The sequence below is a fragment of the Lissotriton helveticus genome, chromosome 6 (assembly GCF_964261635.1).
Source record: "Lissotriton helveticus chromosome 6, aLisHel1.1, whole genome shotgun sequence".
NCBI lineage: Eukaryota > Metazoa > Chordata > Amphibia > Caudata > Salamandridae > Lissotriton > Lissotriton helveticus.
The window spans coordinates 198,791,153-198,811,398 of record NC_136067.1 but is presented as its reverse complement, the minus strand read 5'-3'; the positions used below and the strand labels follow the sequence as shown (position 1 = coordinate 198,811,398).

Below are 20,246 nucleotides of genomic sequence, written 5' to 3'. Positions count from 1 at the left end.
TCCCTAGACTTACATCTCGACCTTAGTCTCAGTGCTGAAGCCTCCAAGGTTATCATAACTATGTTAGGTGTTGTTCGGGCTGATCGGCCCATGCTCTAGACACAACCTGCACGCAGCTGCAGCTAGCTGAAATTCTGGCGCCTTTAATATTGCACTGCATGCATGATTTGAACACTTGGAGAAAATCAGTTTCCAGAGAGAGAGAGCTTTTGCAGATCCTAATGTGATTCATCTCTACTGATCTTGGAGGTATGGGGTTCCACATTCAAGCCAAAGAGATTATTATAAAACATAGTTCGTAGCTAGGGAGGGTGGTATACAAGGCACTATAGGACCTGTTTCTACTATCATTATAATATGTTTTTTCCTTTTGTGTTTTATGGAATTGTAACAATGCTGATTGTATTATTTTAATCTTATGCCTGCTTCTGTTAGCAAAAATTCTGCATCTTAGAGCACATTGTTAACATAAACAATCTAAACTTTCCGTGTCTCTATTTACTCACGACCGGTTTCTGGCATTTCAGCCGTCTTCAGCCCGGCTTGCTTGAATCCAGTGAGATGAGAATAACAAACAAAAGAGTGGTCTTGATTCCCACCATTCCTGAGTGTATCCTAAGTTGCATGTTCTGGGTTGTCTAATCATTGGTACCTTTGTTATAGGATGAAGAGCTAATGAGACACTGATGCTAGTCGGTTAGGGAGTTCTAGGTACTGAGGTGAGTTTTTTGGTCTACCACAATTCACTGAGGTCCTGGGTCTCTTTGCACAGTCCTATGTATGAGCAGAATCCCTGAAACAGGGGGACTCAGCATATGCTGTGTAGAGTCCCTTATCTGGTTGCTCCTTTTTGAATGATTGTTTGGTGAGATCCAATGTAAATTATTGAAGAATTGTGCCCATATAATGTTTTTAGCATGTGGGTCTGTGTTGGATGATCAACAGTGTGAAAAGCTGGAGACAGGCAGAACAGGAATAGGAGAAAATCTAGTTTTTTTACCATTGAGGAAGATGACGTCATCAACTACTTGGAGTGTGACTGTTTCAATACTGCAATGTGATCATAGCCATTATACTTAGACTCTACTCTCCCAACTTGGTTCAAATTAAAAACACGAACCACATACTGAACTACATGCAGGAATAAATGGATACCTGAAAAACTAGGGATATTCATTTTCACCCTGAGGTTCAGTCAGATTTGGTGAGGTTTGAGCTAAATCAGAATGTTACACATCAAAGATCCAGAATGAGCAATAAGTATACAATGGAGGAATGAACACATTATACATAAACCACTGTTTCAAACATGTATTTGTTAGCAAGTATTTCTTCTTTGGACACTCTACACAATAGTTTGTTGGTACAGAAAAGCATATACAGTTCAATAGTGAACACATTAGTGGTAGAGGAAATGATGATAAATGGGCATGTACACTAAATGTAACTTTACACTAAACATCCTGAAACATTTCACATTTATTACATCATATGACACTTATTTACCTGTGACTTTTCAGTCAGAGGGAAACTGAGACCCTGAGTCAAAACGTTTCTAGGAAAAAGGTGAAAACATTCTCCAGTAGGGTTACGCCTACTTTGTAGAAAAGTTCTGACTTTTAAAAATGTTCAAGGAATTCCAAAAGTAAACAACAAAATACACCACAAACAAGTTTCCTTTAATATCCAATGATTACATATTTTCACATGTACTAAAGATATATTTTTGCAATATTGTATTTTATAAAGCAAACACGATTATGCATTTAAACTTCTAGCTTGTGTCTGTTTCTCAGCTGGGAAAAGATTTACTTCAGCAGATAAACCTTCTCCTTTACATTAATCAATACATGCAGTGATGTTTCCCCATTCCCAATACAGAAATACACCATAACCAGGTGAGCCTTGAATCCACATGCTTTTCAAAGGCAGAACAATATTTGCAATGTCTTGGTGTAAATACATACATGTAAACATCTATTTATCCAACATTTCCAGGATGACTGAGACAGGAATACCCCATCATCAAACTATGAATTTGAGAAGGCAGCTATTGCTACATATTGTCAGTTTTCAACTTGGCCCTCTCTGCAGGGTTACCCCCCCAACCTTTCTTCCTTTCCCCTCCTGTTTAGCTGAATTAATTGGCATTGACCTGAGGACTCTGTACACTTTGCCACTGCTAACCAGTGCTTGTGTTCACTCTCTAAAACATGGTAAAATTGATTTACATCTAATTGACACATTTAATTTACTTATACGTCCCTAGTAAAGTGGTATACCATATACCCAGGGCTACAAACACTACTAATATGCCTGCAGCACTCCTTGTGTCACTCACTTTTTACGTCCGTCTAACGTCATTTCTTCTGGCTACCCGTTCTGCTAGCGCTGGGACGCCCTGTTGCTGGGGCAGCCATGCACGGCATAAATCAGCCTAACATAACTTAAGTGACCCTCTAAAACATGTCTCAGTCCTTGTCTTTGCAACCTGTGTGGAGTTTAAAACTGGCAATTTGACTTGACCAAATAAACCTCATGCAAAGCTTAAAACACCCTTTTTCAGACATATATGTAATGCCTAGGGTATTCCCTAAACAGCCCATACAGCATGGTGCATTGTATTAAAGAAGTAAGCCATGTACCTTAATGTGTTTCATGTCCTGGTAGTGAAAAACTCCCAAATACATTTCTACTACTGGCCTACCTCTCCCATAGGATAGCATTGAGTTATTCTAGTACCGTTGATAAGTGATACCTTTTGTCAGGGAGCAGGTAGAAATGTCATGTTTAGTGTCTTAGGAACTGTAATGTAAAATCAAAATGAATGTTTAAGTTGTCCATTTGGTGCCTGCAGCCTGTTTCCTGGATCACATGACTAAGTGTAGTTGACAGCTGGCCTTTGTGTATTCCTCCCAGACAGGCACAATGGAGGGCCTGGGTGTTAGCAGGATGGGCCGTCCAAGCCAGATAAGGAGGGGAGCTGTGCATAGCCCCACATGGGGGTAAAGCTAGCTTTGTACAGCAACTCTTGCATTCCAAAGAAACAGCCTAAAAAAAACATAAAGAACTTCACACTAGACCAATGTTAATACAGACAGCCTGGAACCAGAGCAGGGAGTCAGGATATGGCATATTCTTCAGTGGGGGTAAAACTCCAGGCATAAAAATAGGACCCCCAAACCCACTTTTCGGTTCACTTCTGGACCTGCACAAAGACTCTCAGAGGACTTCCCTGCTGCCTGTGGCCTGCCCTGTGCCCTCAGAGAACTGCCCTGGGAGTAAAGCTAGCTTTGTAAAGCAACTCTTGCATTCCAAATAAACAGCCTAAAAAACAACATAAAGAACTTCACACTAGGCCAATGTTAATACAGACAGCCTGGAACCAGAGCAGGGAGGCAGGATATGGCATATTCTTGAGTGGGGGTAACACTCAAGGCATAAAAATAGGACCCCCTGACCCACTTTTCAGTTCACTTCTGGACCTGCACAAAGACTCTCAGAGGACTTCCCTGCTGCCTGTGGCCTGTCCTGTGCCTTCAGAGAACTGCCCTGCTGCTGGTGACAACTTTCCTGTGTGAACCCAAGACTTCCCGAGACATTCCAAGGGCTAGTTGGCTGGAGCAGGACCTACCTGATCCCTGATCCGCTCCTCTGAGAAAGCGTATTTGACCTCGTTGAGCCCTTGTGGACTACAGCCTGCAGCTTTATCCAACTGAAGATCTTTGACATCTAAAAAGGAGCAGAAGTCCAAATGTAGAAATCTTTACTGCAATCTCATCAAGCAGCTTCCCAACAATGCCTCTTCCTCCTCAGACACCGCCGATTTCCTTGACCTGCTCAACATTACCTATTTAGACTTTTTCCTAAAACATTTCTTTTCAGGGTCTGATTTAGATATTGGCAGATGGGTTACAACATCATAATAGTGACAGTTTATCCCTGTCTGCCAAATTTTATAAATACTATAGGATATAATGTGATTTTTATTTTGGCGGATAGGATATCCGTCACCATTGTGATGTAGTAACCCATCTGCCAAGATATAAATCAGGCCCTAAGTCCAAAGATAAGCAGAGATCAGGCGAAATCCACTTTGTTTATCTCACCGATGCTCCACAGTGGATGGCCTTAACGTTTGACTTAGCCATGGTGTTCGGTGACTAGATGATGGCAATCGTCGCTTTGATCTTTTAGGTGCAATTTTTCACTTCAAAACATACAAATTCGTAACTCCTTTAATATTTATTTAATTTTTGGCATTTTGGTGTCATATAATTTATTAAAATATACTCAATGTTTCTAAATTGGTGTGGGATTTTTAGTGTGTGGTGTTTTCACTTTATTATTGTGTAAGTGCTGAATAAACTTTACAAATTGCCTTTAAGTTAATTCTGACTCATGTCATGCCATGCTACCATAAGATAAGCACTGGTTAATTTGTGACTTTTCGAGGTTCGCCCCAAAAAGGATTGTGGCTGTTGACTGAGAACGGCTCACATGCCTCTCAACCAACAACCCAGTTTCTCACATTCAGTGAGCAATGATAAACATTGGGTTGTTGGTTGACTGGGGTGCAAACCTCAGTCAAACAGCAGCCACAATCCTAGTCAGGATAAGTGTCAGGCAAACCCTAAATTAACCTTTGCTCGCCCTCTCTTGGCTTGGCACAGAGCAGTCAGGCTTAACTTAGAGGCAGTGTGACAAGTATGTGTGCAGTACTTTAAACGGTAAAACAATGAACACACACTCTGAAAGATACCGCACCAAGTTAGAAAAATAAAAATAAAAAATAGAAATAAAACAGTACCATAACAACAAAAATCCATTAGGTAGATATAGAGATATTGATTTGTAAAGGTTGTAAGTAAAAATATCGCTAAGAAGCGTAAAGCATTAAAATGCGAGATCTGGTCGCACCGGACCAGGACAAAGTCTAAAGTTCAGGTTGACCGTGATAGAGTGTGGGCCAGACACAGGGACCCAGGTAGGCCTGCTGAAGAAAAAGTACCCTAACCCGGAGTTGCAGAGCATTGCGTGGGTTCGGTTTGAGGTAGTGTCGTGCCGCAGAGGTCAGTTACCGATTCCGAAATGCAGCAAGGCTATGGTGGAAGCCACTGATGCATCGACGTCAAGCACCCTGTGCATTCATGGCAACGCATGGCTCCAATGAGAGGGAAAGCTGCGTGAGTATGGAGTTTCTTTGTTGAGGATGCAGGTGACAGGGATGTGAGGACCTTGTGCCAGGAAGAACATTGTGCAGTGACAGTTCCAAATGTGATGCATTGAATCCTATCCACACAGCAGTAGCAATGCATTTGTGGTTCTTATCCATGCAGCAAGGGATGCATTGGTTCTGCTGGAGCAAATACCTTAGGCCAACTTCCAAGGTTCCAGAACTGGAGTAGCACCACTTGGCAGGGCACACTTACAGATAGCAAAGTCTAGGTGCAGAAGTAGGGTGGTTGAAAGTCTTTTATGTCTCTGAGGTTTCAGATTAGGAGGTCAGCCAGCAAGCCCTTGGAGTTACTAGGCTCTGGGTTTCAAGTGATGCAGGTCCAGTCCTTCTCACCTAGGCTGGAAAAACAGTGGGCAGGAGAGTATCACAGCAAGACAGGGATCCAACAAAGCAGCAGTCCAGAAAAGTGGCAGTTCTACAGCAGCACAGCAGTCACGCTTTCTGAGTAGTCACAGGTCCAGAAGTATACTGAAGTGGTGGTGTCAGTGGCCCAGTACTTATACCCATTTGGGCCTTTGAAGTGGGGGAGTCTACAAAGATAGTCCTTTGAAGTGCACAGCGGTCCTGTCCTTCCTGACCTGCCTCCAGACTCACTACAGGGGGTCTGCAACCCTTTGTGTTGGACAAGACATATCCTATTCAGGTGTGTGTGAGGCGGGTTCCAGGTCCTCTCTCTCGTCCTCTCAGGATGCCCCTTGTAATCACAGTTAAGATCCCATTGTGTGTGGCTGTCCAACGGAATACACCAAGCCTAGCTGTCACCCACCCCAGAGAGGTGATCAGAGACAGGCAGCAGGCAACAAATGTCAACAGTAAGAAAATGGCTACATTTTAAAAGTGCCATTTTCATAATTGCAAATTAAAATCCTACTTCCTCATGAGTTTTTATTTTAAATTGTGATTACCGAGACACCAAAAATTGAAAAGTTCATCTCTTACAGATTGTGAATTACACGTATAAAATGTAGTAAGGTAATCCCAAAGATATCCTATGGGAGCAATAGGCCTTGCAGTAGTGAAAAGTGACTTTGAGAGTTTTTTACTACCAGGACATTTAAAATGTAATAGTACAAGTCCAGCCTTTTAAAAACACTGCACCCTGCCCTCTGGGTAGTCCAGGGCTTACCTTAAGGGTGACATATGAATACAGAGGGAAGGTATTATCTTCTGGGTCAAAATGGCAGTGTAAACTGCACAAACATGCTATGCAATGGCAGGCCGAAACCATAGATAGAGGTATACTTAAGTTGGTGGCACAGTAAGTGCTGCACGCTAACTAGTAGCATTTAATTTACAGACCCTGGGCACATGTCGTGCACTTTACTAAGGTCTTATAAGTAAATTAAATATGTCATATGGCGATGAGCAAATATTATACTAACAAAAAATAACTGTGGGTCTAAAAAGACTACTGACTCTGTGTTCAAATGTGTCTAGTCTGCAATTTATACCCCTGTGGATCCAGTGAAATGCATAGGGACCGATCACAATGTGATTATGTTCCCATCAGTTACACGCTCTGAACCGCCCTGGTCATCATTTGGGCCATTGAACAAAGTGGTATGTCCACCCTGTAGGTATAAGTGTTCTAGATAGTAGTAACTGGAAGCAGTGCTAAACAAAAATAGTGAGTGAAAGTGCTAATTATTAAAATTAGAGAGTGGATGCACTAACTGTTTTATTTAGAAAGCAAACCACTTCCAAGATTAAAAACATCAAGTGCAAAGTAACAGTAGTTCATAACAAATATCTACTGCATGTGTATTGAGGTCGACATGTTTCTGCAGTTCATAGATCCTACCGGTATCTCCTGCTTCTTCAGGACCAATATTCTACCTTGCTACTGCTTCAAAACGGGTGAGTGCATAAAAAAATCAAATGTTTCACCTGATACAGTCCTCACACCTCTCTTTTTGGGATGAAAACAGGTATCCGCGCACAAGATGTACCATGCAGAGTAGACACGATATAAAAAGAAAACAGAGAAAGTGAGATAACACATTGTTTAAGAAAGTTATCTCTCACGTAAGCTTTATTAATACATAATTAATTACAACAAGGGGTGGTGATGGACAGAGTCTCTGAATTAAGCAGAGTACTCTCACCCAGTCAAGAGATCAGGGCTAGATCCAACACCGTTTTTTAGCTCATTGCACCATCCCAGTTTCAGAACCTGGCTGTATGCAAATTAGTCTGTCCCTGGCCCAGTGCATCATGGGAACAGGGCAGACCAGACTACAAAAGCCAATTCTTACACTGGGAAGGAAACAAGCTTCCGGGGACCGGTTTCTGCCATTTCAGGCGTCTTCGGCCCGGCTTGCTTGAATCCTGATGGTGCAATGAGCAAGGGACTCACATCTGAGTATACCCTTCCACGCTTAGGGTGGACAAAATTAATTACAACAAGGGGTGGTGATGGACAGAGTCTCTGAATTAAGCAGAGTACTCTCACCCAGTCAAGAGATCAGGGCTAGATCCAACACCGTTTTTTAGCTCATTGCACCATCCCAGTTTCAGAACCTGGCTGTATGCAAATTAGTCTGTCCCTGGCCCAGTGCATCATGGGAACAGGGCAGACCAGACTACAAAAGCCAATTCTTACACTGGGAAGGAAACAAGCTTCCGGGGACCGGTTTCTGCCATTTCAGGCGTCTTCGGCCCGGCTTGCTTGAATCCTGATGGTGCAATGAGCAAGGGACTCACATCTGAGTATACCCTTCCACGCTTAGGGTGGACAAAATTAATTACAACAAGGGGTGGTGATGGACAGAGTCTCTGAATTAAGCAGAGTACTCTCACCCAGTCAAGAGATCAGGGCTAGATCCAACACCGTTTTTTAGCTCATTGCACCATCCCAGTTTCAGAACCTGGCTGTATGCAAATTAGTCTGTCCCTGGCCCAGTGCATCATGGGAACAGGGCAGACCAGACTACAAAAGCCAATTCTTACACTGGGAAGGAAACAAGCTTCCGGGGACCGGTTTCTGCCATTTCAGGCGTCTTCGGCCCGGCTTGCTTGAATCCTGATGGTGCAATGAGCAAGGGACTCACATCTGAGTATACCCTTCCACGCTTAGGGTGGACAAAATTAATTACAACAAGGGGTGGTGATGGACAGAGTCTCTGAATTAAGCAGAGTACTCTCACCCAGTCAAGAGATCAGGGCTAGATCCAACACCGTTTTTTAGCTCATTGCACCATCCCAGTTTCAGAACCTGGCTGTATGCAAATTAGTCTGTCCCTGGCCCAGTGCATCATGGGAACAGGGCAGACCAGACTACAAAAGCCAATTCTTACACTGGGAAGGAAACAAGCTTCCGGGGGCCGGTTTCTGCCATTTCAGGCGTCTTCGGCCCGGCTTGCTTGAATCCTGATGGTGCAATGAGCAAGGGACTCACATCTGAGTATACCCTTCCACGCTTAGGGTGGACAAAATTAATTACAACAAGGGGTGGTGATGGACAGAGTCTCTGAATTAAGCAGAGTACTCTCACCCAGTCAAGAGATCAGGGCTAGATCCAACACCGTTTTTTAGCTCATTGCACCATCCCAGTTTCAGAACCTGGCTGTATGCAAATTAGTCTGTCCCTGGCCCAGTGCATCATGGGAACAGGGCAGACCAGACTACAAAAGCCAATTCTTACACTGGGAAGGAAACAAGCTTCATAATAGCCCGTGACTGGTATGTTAAAAACCATTACCCAACCCATTCTTTTTTGGATTCCCTCTCACGCACCTAAAGTGTGGAGGATAGGCGCCGCTCCTCACCTGGCTACAGCTCAGGAAAATGGCGCACCGCTCTAATAAAAAAAACATAAAGTCGATAGTGAGAAGCTCACACCACCGCTGCTGAACAAACATTCCGCCCATAATGTCGTACCTATTCTAGTTATCCCGTCTCACTACGATAAGACTAGAGAGTCATGCTGACTATACTTATGATGACAGTCCATCTGCTCACACGCATATTCCGATAGAACATGGAAAATTACGAAACGAGTGTGAGAAATTGAGCCATTTGTAAGGCTCTAAGTATATCAAAAAAGAGAGAGTTGTCTTTCTTCACAAGCGTTTCATATAACCAAACGCTTCACATACAAACTGCTCTACACAGAGATTATATTAGATCTACCTCTCCCCGGTTGAGACCCGTTTGAAACCCGTAGATACATCTACAGACGAGGCACACCCGCATAAAACACTCGGAGTGGTCAAGACAAAGATAGGTATGCTGTTGTTCCTACCTGTCCGTCGATACGCCCAACAGGCATCCGCGCTGTTTGGGGAGGTGCCGCAGTCCCTTACTGCGCCACATTTAAAGATGTTCGCACGAACCTAATTGGATTCCTCATCAGTCAGCGTTCTCAATGCGCAAGTTCGTGATGCACTAGAGTGTATCGTTCACCCATTGGCCATTTCTCATGTGTCATAGACACGCGTCCACTACACTCATGGGAAACGTAGTTTGTTGCACTAAAAGCTGTGTATCTCGCGAGTAAACAACCACATACTTGCTTTTAATGAATATATGGATTATGCAGAGTGTTACTATAACGTATGATCATGGACTACTATAAGATGTCATAAATATTTATCTGCTCCATCGACTAGGAATTATAACGAGTGGAGCAAGCTGAATGAGCAAATATTACCATCTTTAAGGGAGAGACCACAAGCACTTTATCACTAGTTAGCAGTGGGAAAGTGCACAGAGTCCTAAAGCCAGAAAAAACAAGGTCAGAAAAGTGGAGGAGGTAGGAAATAATGTGGAAGGTAGAGCACCCTAAGGCTGCCAGGTCTAATAAGCACCATCTCTTTACACAGGCAAATGTGGCTGTAGCATATAAAGATGCAAAAAAAGTTAAAAAGCAAGGCACAAGTGATTCACATGGATTAAACTTTATTTGTATGGGCCCTATTCATATTTTTTTCAATAGTTTATGGATCATTAGTAGGTGCAGAAAATACTCACGCAGGGCAGAAATGGCAAGAATATATGAAATCCTTGTTGCACAATGCCATTTGACAGCCAACCTCATGAGACAGGGCCCAAACAAGCTAAAACAGTGGAAATGAGGATATTTAATAATGCCATAAAGTTTAAAAAGTCAAGACACATCGATAAATCACTTGGCTTTTGACAGAATAAAAAAAAAAAATCACTAACACAGACATGTCTGCATCGTATGGGGAGTTACAAATTTTGCACACGGTTTTTGCATACTGTAAAATGTGGAAACATTGAGTTATGAAAAATAACAACTAAACAGAACCAATAGATTTACAGTATTTGGCCTTGAGCTGATATTACATACAGTATCTTATAATACTTAATCACAACCATGGAAACACAGGAGCACAATATCACAGGGTTAAAATGCCCTTGTAGCCACTTCTTCATGTTATACCATGAGACACTGGAACTATTTGATAGAGGAGGACCAAATTATGCAACATGGTTGGCTAAATTAAGTAGAAAGTAAATGCAAATTTTAAGGCTTAATGCATCACAATTTGTGATAGTATTACTTCATTATTTTGTCTTTAATCCATAGGCAAACACTGGTCAAAAGTTTCTCCTCAGTAGTACCAATTTAAACCCCATATGGGGCAATAAGCAACAGAAAAGGGACCAGTCAGCTGTGCAGCAGCAAGTGTCCATGTGTTTTTAGTAACTTTTGATCCATTTGAGCTAGAAACACATGTTGTCAGTTAAAATCTGCAGATTACGCAGCAAAGGATGGGTTCCGTGGCAAATGTTCTTGTCTGGAATCAGGATCTGTTTGCAGTGTCCCCTCACTTTCTACCACATCTGAGACCCCTGGATGCTAGTTTTCTGACTCTCAGAGTGCCCTGGATTGGCAGGCCCAGGTCCAGTGCTATGTTGAAAAGACATGTGATAACACACACATGCATTGCATTAGGGTACACTATGTATTTGGTTACACCTATGATTGGCAAGACATACCCTATAAATCCCTAGTAGATAATAAGGCAGGGGGATTAAAACTGCCTTTAAGTTCCTTTTATATAATAGGGCATGTGAGTTTAGAGGCTAGCAACTTTTGTTGCACTTGCATGTGTGCACTGTAGAGAGCATGAGATCTTTTTAAATGCAGCCCTGTTTTGGTGGTAGGGGTACTTCAAAAGTGATACACTACAATATTTTGGCATTGTTGGTACCCCCTGCATCTCCCCTAAGTGTCACATGGGATGGGGGGGCATGTCATTATAAGGAGGGCCCTTATTAAAGATGTTTTATATGACCTGGGGATAGAGAAATTGCACATTTCACTTTACCCATTGTAGTAAACTGCCTCCTAAGATCGACTTTGGTGCTAGGAGCACTTTGGAGTGAGGATCTACACTATATTTGCTTATTCAGGACTCCTTAATTCTCCCCTAGGTGTCCCAGGCGTGGGGTGTCATGTAACAATAAACAGGTCCTTTATAAAAGATGTTTATATGACCTGGTGATGGAGAAAGAGGACATTTAATGTTCCCCATTGTAGATACCTAGCCCCATAGGATATCAATGCAATAGCTTACGAATGCATAACTATCGCTAGGAATTAAATTAGGATATCAGTCAAGGACTTTGGAGAATGGTATTGATAAATCCATTAATTTGCTATTTATGAATTTATCCTAAATTGTACAGAAAATATGTTTTAACACTTTCTTGTCTGTAAGACATAATTCAGCTTTCCTTCCCTCTTCCCTGATTGGTCAGAGTTAACAAGATTAGCCAGGCTGCTTTGATGAGGTGACAAGAGGCTCACCCAGGGAGAGGGTATTTGATGGAGAGAACTATGATACCCAGGAATGCGAGAACAGGGGTGAAGTGCTGTAAAGCATGAAGCTTCGAAGGAGCAATAGGACAGGCAGGGAATGCCAGGTCTATCTACCCACCAGCCCTTTTGACCCATCCAGACGTCAGTTCTAAGGCAATAATTTGCTTGTGGTAGGGGGAGGAGAGCTATGGAAATGAGCCATACTGGAGGTTGGTTCAACTAGTTCTTGCTCCTCTGCTGAGGTTTCAGCCATACTGAATTTTAGAGGAATAATGCTTTCTGGGAGAAGATTATGCCACACTTTGGAGAAAATTGTCATGCCCTGGGGTGTTGCCCTGAACCTCATATGAAACTGCACTAAAAAAATATTTGAGCGGTGCAGAACTTTTAGATCTGCTGCTTGAAACTAAGCGAAGAAGAAGGCCTGCCAAGCTGGAAACTTGATTTGCATCATGAGGCCCTGCATTATGACTGACTGCGCTTGCTGCATTATCAGGAGCTACAGCCCTATGGATTTCCCTTTCTTGAAGAGGAATAAAAAGTGAACTTCCTGCAAGCTACAATTTAATAGAGCTCATTCGGATCATAACCATCAAAAATCTCCTGCCTGGAGTGCATCCAGTGGATTTGTAAATGTTTTGTCCAAGTGCATTGTGAGAATTGTGGTCTCAATCTTCCAAGGACTGTCTTAGAGATTCCAGAACTTTGGGTTGTGTGTTGGACACTTTGGGCCCCCAAGATGAACTTCAGGAAGAAGTTCCAGATGTTTGTAGCAACTTTGGAAAAAAGCTCCAAAAGGGGACTAACTCAACCGCTAGAGTCAAGCCGGCCAACCTTTAACTGTGAGCCAGCCTGACCTGCTGGTTTGTCCCACTGAAAAGATCTGGGGGTCCGACTTTCAGAGTTTGACTGGTAGCTCCCTCAAAAGCAGGTTAGGTAACCCTCACTGAATCTAGCCTGGTGAAGAGCTTCAAGGGACCCAAGCGGAGAAAGTGTCAGAAAGGTTTCTAAGCCTGAAGGTGAAATTCTGACCAAGGCCTACCGCAAGGGGTATCTAAGCAGGGCTCCACCACGGTCGGCCTCAAACTTTGACTTTGCCCCGGGTAAGCGCAACCAGATGTTCCAGGGTGGCGCTATAGGTTTCTAATTACTATATAGGTTTAAATCTTTAAAAAATCATATCTCTGCTTCCCTACATTGTATCTTTGTCATTTTGGTGTAATTCTAAAGATAAAAAGCTTTCATATTATTTTTAATTGGAGTGGCATTTTAATGGTGGGTTGTGTCTTAATTATTTTCTGAATTGGTGTTTTCAAATGCTTTACATACCTGTCTCCTAAGTTAAGCCTGCCTCCTCGCAGCCAAGCTACCCAGGGTTGAGCATGGGAATAATTTATTGAGACCTAGACTGTGTTTGTGGCCTTAGTATCAGTGGTAGATATACATTTGCCACTACTAATAATCCACTTTCCAACAGTGGCAAATCTATAACTATGCAGAAAACGTTGCAGCCACAGAATTACAGAATTTCTGTAGCCCTGCTGATTTCCCCATGTCATACAGTCTCTTCATTTTTTTTGTTTATATCTGTTTTTATTAGGTTTCCGTTTACCCATTGTCATAAAAAACAAAATGCATCAAATCAAGCGGGTTTTACATTAATCCATTGAGTAAATTCAGAATAACATTCCGACTGACTAGGAATAAAGCATACGTACATGTCAATGACTTTATTAACCTTGTTACATGCTGAGGCTCGACCGGGTTAAAACCTTCATACATCAGGGACATGGTACATTAAGTATGACTTACAGAGTCCTCTCAGGTTCTGCAGCATAGAGAAATGCACAGATGTTATAGATAAAAACTCAATGACTAATCATAAGACATGTAACAGCAGCATAGTTCGATTTTTGGAAGTGTTTTCCACACCATGTTTCACCCGCCCCCCGTCCTGACCCTTGGTTCTCCGCAGATCTCCTCTGCCCCCAGAAATCACGACTGTGTCCACCCTTGTCTTCAGATAATGCACGCGCACGTGTGTATAGCAGTGTTATTGTTCACTGTTGGGCTATCGCTCATTCTTCGCTATGGCTCCTCTCTCGTGTTCAGATCGCCTCACTGGGCTGTCCCCCACACTCCGTACCCGATTAGTCCCTCCCACTGTGTCGCAATAGGCAACACAGGGGTCCCAAAATGTTTCCTCCGTTAGGATGGCTACTCCCTCCGCTTTGCTCCAGGCCAGTAGTAAATGCCTCCATGCTCACATGTGTGGGGGGTCCTGTGCTTTCCACTTTTTGGTTAATAGTTGTTTGGCTACCACTTAGCCCAGGTCCAGGAAGCGGGAGGAAACCTTTGTGGGGGGGGGGGTTCTGCGAAAGTGGTGTAATAGATAAGTAGGCCTTTCAAAAGGGATGCTGCAGCCTGTGCATGCGTGGAGCGCCTCCCCAACCGCCCACCAGTAAGAAGACAGCTTTTGACAGCTCCACAGCATGTGCACCAGTCCAACCCCGAGTTCTGCGCAGCGGGGACATACCGCATCTGTAAAGTGAAAGTGTATGTTTATCTTCTCGGGTGGGAGGTACGCACTGTGTACTATAAACAATTGTATTTGGCAGAACCTCTTATTCCTGGGTATGTGCACTGGGCTCTTCAGTATCTTATCCCATTCCCTATCCTCTAGTGGTCGCTCCAGGTCTGTGTCCCATTTTTGGAGTAATGGTTCCAGGCTTATCGCTGCGTGTGTACGTAAAGATGCAGCAAACCAACGGACCAAGTGTGGTAAGGTGTTGAGCCAGCTCCACTGACATATCCCCCCACGTAGAGCACAGTGATGCTATAGCTCCACTGACATATCCCCCACGTAGAGCACAGTGATGCTATCAGGGAGCGGTGACTGAAGAATTGCCTCGGTGGGAGCCCCGTCTCTTCAACCAGAGAATCATATGGTATGAGCAGCCCGTCCTGGTACAGATCTCCCAAGGTCTGTATGTCCGCCTCGCACCATTTCACCAGTTTGAGGGGTGTAAGTGTCCCAGACCCGCTGGGGGAGCCCTCCAGTGGTATGGCTGGTGCGTATAGGACCAGCGCCCTGATGAGGTATAAAGTATGACGGTAGCATTTATAAGTCACTACAGTGAGGAGCAGTGCCAGGGCTGGAACCTTAATAGCTTAGTAATATACGCTAGTAAGAGGGGAGTGGACATGGTTGCAGTATCTTCACATCCTCTGTCCGCTAGCCAGCGAGTTATCCACTGTAATTGTGCAGCCAAATAGTAGTGCTCAAAGCAAGGCACAGCAAGTCCTCCCTGATCAGTGGGTAAGTACATCTTAGTCAGTGCTATCCTGTGGCGTGTGTTACCCCAGAGGAAGTCCCTAAATGGTTTAGCGAGTGTGGTAAAGAAGGCAGCTGGGATATGTATTGGTAGGTTGACAAAATAACACAGAAGGCGGGGAAGGATCACCATCTTGGATATTGCCACCCTGCCAGTGACTGTCTGTGTGAGCATTGTCCAGAAATGTACTTGCGATTTGATGGCTGTCACGGCACGTTCCAAGTTACCATCAATAAGATTATCTGGCTGACAATTTATATGGATTCCCAGGTAGCGGAAAGTGTCAGCTTTCCACTGCACCGTCGTGCCTTCTAAGACGTAGCCCGGGTCAGGAGTGACCCCGCGAAATGCATAAAGGCAGAACTTGTTGGCATTTACTTTAAGCCCCGAGAGAGAAGCAAATTCACTTAATGTACGCTCCAGATGAGTTGGAATGTTTCCCACGTCCCTCACAAAGACAAAGAGGTCGTCTGAGTACAATGACACCTGATGCGTCATTTCCCCTAGGGGAATTCCATCTCCCAGCGTCGCTCTTAGTGCCTCTGCCAGGGGCTCAATTGCTAGCACTAACAGGAGGGGTGAAAGCTGGCACCCCTGCCTGGTGCCCCTGCAGACGGCATCGGAGATGTATGACCCCCATCAGCACCCTGACCGTAGGGTTCTTGTACAGTAGGTCCACTGTCTGGAGGAATCCCCAGCTTAGCCTGAATCGTATTAGAACCGTCGCAAGGTAGCTCCACTCCAGACAGTCAAAGGCCTTTTCGAGATCCAGCACAAGGCATCCTGCCCTGGGCCATTCCTGTGCACTGTCTGCTGCCACCCTAAGAAACCTCTGCAGGTTCAGTGACGGACTACGGTTAGGCACAAAGCCATTTTGATCGCTGTGAACTAGTTCAAGTACCACTGGCGCCAGGCGTTCCGCTAACACTTTGGCAAACATTTTGTAGTCCACGTTAATGAGTGCCAGGGGCCTGGATGGTCCCAGTCTTTCAGGGTCCCGGTTTGGTTTGAGCAGGGACACCAGGTAGGTCTCGCGGATCGATGGGGTGTATGCTCTTCCGATGCTGTGGAGTAAAGGGTATGTAGGCGTTGCACCAGCGTCTCTTGGTAGGCCTTCTAGTATTCTGCAGGGAGGCCGTCCGGTCCCGTCGTATTCCCAGACGCCATGGACCCAATCACCTCCCCAATCTCCTCCAGTGTGAGGGTACCATCCAGCTCCTCTTGGCATGTCTCAGAGATCGTGGGTAAGTGGGTAGGTTCCAGAAACCTCTCCAGAACCAGGATGGAGCAGCACCTTTTGGATCGGTACAACTACGCATAATGATCCGACATCACCCTGTGTATCTCTCACTGCATGTATACCAGGGCACCCTCAGAAGTGTGTATGGCTCCAATGGGTGCATGACTATTCTCCTGTTTTAGTAGCCAGGCTAGTAGCTGGCCTGCCCTATCTGCATTAGCAAGGGTGCAGGCCGTGTGAGCCTTGTAGTTGTGGCATCTTAGGAGTTCCATGAGTTCCGCATGGCGTGACCTTAGATCCTCCAAGCAGCCTGAGTGGCGGCCTCCCCCCTCACCCTCCTGTTCATATTGGGGTAGCCGAGACTCACCACGAGTGAGCGATGATGTCAATTGTTTCCGTATGTTCCATGTGGCACCGAGACGATGGGCCCTGATAGCTGTTTTGTGGGCATCCCATTCTATTAGTGAGCTGCTCGCTGTCCCCTCATTGAGCTCAAAATTCTCCAAAACAGCCGTCCCCAGGGATGGACAGAATTCAGGGTCTTCCAGTGCAGCCAGTTGGAGACGCCAGGTGGGTACGGGAGGGCGATCAGGTTCTCAGTTTAGCCGTAGTCTCATAGAGTTGTGGTCAGTGTGTCCACCCTAGGTATTCCGCTTCCTCGACCAGCGAGAGCAGCGATTGGGAGCCCACCACCCTGTCCAGCCGCACATGAAGGTCATGCATTGCTGAGTAGTAAGAGTAGATGCGGTCAGCAGGGTGCAGGGTGCACCACAGGTCTAGCAGAGCCCAATGTGATAGCCAGCTTAAAACCGCCTGCTCATTAGAGATAGCTGCTGTCTTTTGGAGGGGTGGGAAGGATCTGTCCATCTGCACGTCCAACACCGAGTTGAAATCCCCACCCAGTAGCCAGGGGAGCCCAATGTAGGGGATCAGTTTTGTGGATGACCGCGTCAGAAATGAGGACTGGTCATTGTTCGAAGCGTATATGAAGCCCACAGTATGTGCTGGCCATTAAGTGTCCCCCGTACTAGAGTATACCTGCCATCTGGGTCTACCACTGTATCCGTACAGACAAACGGGGTGCCTGCCCTCACCCAGATTAATGTGCCCCTCGCGTGTTCCGAGTATGTTGTACTGTATACCTGGCCCCTCCAGCGCCTGCGCAGTTTGTCTAGTTCTAGTTGTGTCATGTGTGTCATGTGTGTTTCCTGCAGGAAAGCAATTGTGGCCGAATGTCGTCGGAGGTATGCAAATACGGAGTAGCGACGCGCGGGTGTGTATATGCCACGTATGTTCCACGTGATTATGTCAACTCGTGTCATTTCTAACAAGTCGAGCTGACAGGAAGGTCAGTACCAGGCCACGCTATAGGGGCTGGAGGGCAGGGAGAGGTGTAGCTGTATCAGTATGCGGCAACAAAAACAATATAGGAACTAAGAACATCGTAACATCTGGGGCGGATATTTCGTGGTGTTCGTCCAAACCTCTGTAACTATGAAGTTGTGTGAACTAGGTCAGTGTGTTGCCTGATGAGGTGTGCACGCTAGTGACGCTGCGTTATGGCTCTCCCCCCATTTCCTGCATGTATGATATGCCATCCATATAAACACCTGTGTTATTGCTTGTGACCGGCAGTATGTGAGCCTAGCCGGTGAGTCTGGTGAGTGGGCTCCCCACTATTCATTCCATGCGATATTATTAATGTGACCAATTGTTGGCACGATTCCACGGTGCTGTCTCCGTGCTAGTTGGTCATGTCACTCAACTCAGTGGGCCCGCCCCGCCACCCAACAACAAGCAAGAGTGTGAACTTTTAACAAAGAGAGTTCTACTTGCATTTGTAGTCCATAGCAGAGTTCAACCGTATGCCACTAGTTCATATGATGCCGTCCGCAGTTTGTGGGGTTACCAGAGGCATGCCGAAGTCTTCGGATACCTCCGTTGATGGAGAGGATGAGCCGCTAGGTCTTAACTTACCGTGTGGGTTGGGACTTCTTGCCGTTCTCTCCTCATGTACTCCGGGCTTGGAATCATTGTTACAGGTTTTCCATTCTTCATTGTCCCCCGTCGCCATCTACGCCTTGCTCGTCTGCCCGTTGAGTTGTCGCCATCGGGGCCTGCGGGCCTCTCACCTGACCAAAGTCCTGACTCCTCCAGCCAGTCCCATGCCTCCTCAGGTGAATCAAAAAAGCGGGTCCCCCTTTTCGTGACCACTCATAATCGGGCTGGGAAAAGCAGCGATTTCACCGCCGTGTAAGTACTTCCATGTTTCTGCACCAGAGTAGTGTATTCGGGAAATAGCAGAACTTGGCTGCCTCCCACCTGCAGGTTGTTCATATTTCATATTTCCCAGAGTACCGCATCTCTGTCCCTATAGTTGAGTAACTTAAAGTTGAAAGGTTGTGGTCTGGCTCCAGGTTGGGGCTTCTGTGCCGGTATGCGGTGAGCTCTTTCAACTGCAAATTGCATTGACAGTGTTCCCTGAGGTAGGAGATCACGCAGCCATTGCTCCGTGAACTGCTCTGGGTTCCATCCTTCTTCTCCCTTGGGCAGCCCCACTACGCGGATGTTGTTGCGGCAGGAGCAGCCTTCCGCATCTTCTGCACTGCCTTCCAGATTGTGGACGCGATCTATCAAGTTTTGTTGTGCAGCAGTGTGGCTTTGTGTGATGAGCTGTTCCGTCAGTGTTTGGCCTTGTGCAGTGACTTTTTCTGCCAGCTTGCGATGGTCTGCGTGGAGAGGGGTAAAGTCCGATGTGACCTTGTCTATCTTATATTCCAAGGAGGTCCTGGTGCGTTCTAGCGCTTCTCTTATGTTTGCCACCGCTGCGAGCACTGAGTCCATTTTTGCTGTCAGAGTTGCGACTGTAGGTTCTGTCTCCCCTCTAGTGCTCATATTACAGGGTATAGGCTACTCGCTCGCATTGGACCTTGCTGCATCTTAGCTCTCATCCGACCCATTACGAGTTGCTGCGCTGTGGGCTCTCACAGGCTGGCACCAGGAGGAACGATAGCCCGGTGGTGATGTTATTTTTGGAGAGTTCCATTTTTGCACTGGCTGTACAGGAGGTTTGTTCAAGCGGGACGGTAGCACCGTGTCTCTCCGCTGTCTGTGTGCGGCATACTTGCAGCAACCTACGGGGTCCGTGTACCACCCCGTCTTGGTTATACGCTATGAGGGTGAATCTCCACGGCACTCAGAGGTAGACAAGTTGTAGGCTGCTGCGCTATACTGGTGTCTGGCCGTGAGGCTGTTGACCGACGTGGTTTCAAGGTGGCGCAGGTAATGTCAGGTTCCCCAGGGGTGACTGTTCGCTCTAGGTCGGCACGCATGCAGCGTACCCAACTCGCACCCTCGCTGTGCCTTTTATGTGCCACAGCAGCGTCTATAGGGGCCCCTGTTCAATGTCTGTGTAATAGTCTCAGGCTGCCTCCTTCTGCATTTCACTGTAACACCTCCATCTGGGTAGTCCTGCTGAGGCACTGCATATCATGTCCCACGAGTGTGGCTTACTTCGCTCCCTCTTCTATGCACGGCTCGGCGCCCCCACTGGTGGCATTTCCCACAGGTTGCCTGTGCTTCGTGGCCCACTATCCGTGGCCTACCACAGCCCCTCCTTCGCATACATATTGCCGCATC

The 20,246-nt window shown here is 45.7% G+C and overlaps 1 protein-coding gene across 1 annotated transcript in view; it reads right to left on the bottom strand.

The window, feature by feature from the left end:
• LOC144761286 (cysteine-rich venom protein-like) overlaps positions 1 to 20,246 on the bottom strand; it is a 345,826-nt gene that overhangs the window by 28,062 nt on the left and 297,518 nt on the right. The window contains exon 6 of the mRNA XM_078646738.1: positions 10,211 to 10,296. Within this exon, the coding sequence (XP_078502864.1) occupies positions 10,211 to 10,296 (86 nt within the window). The remainder of the gene's footprint in view (positions 1 to 10,210; positions 10,297 to 20,246) is intronic.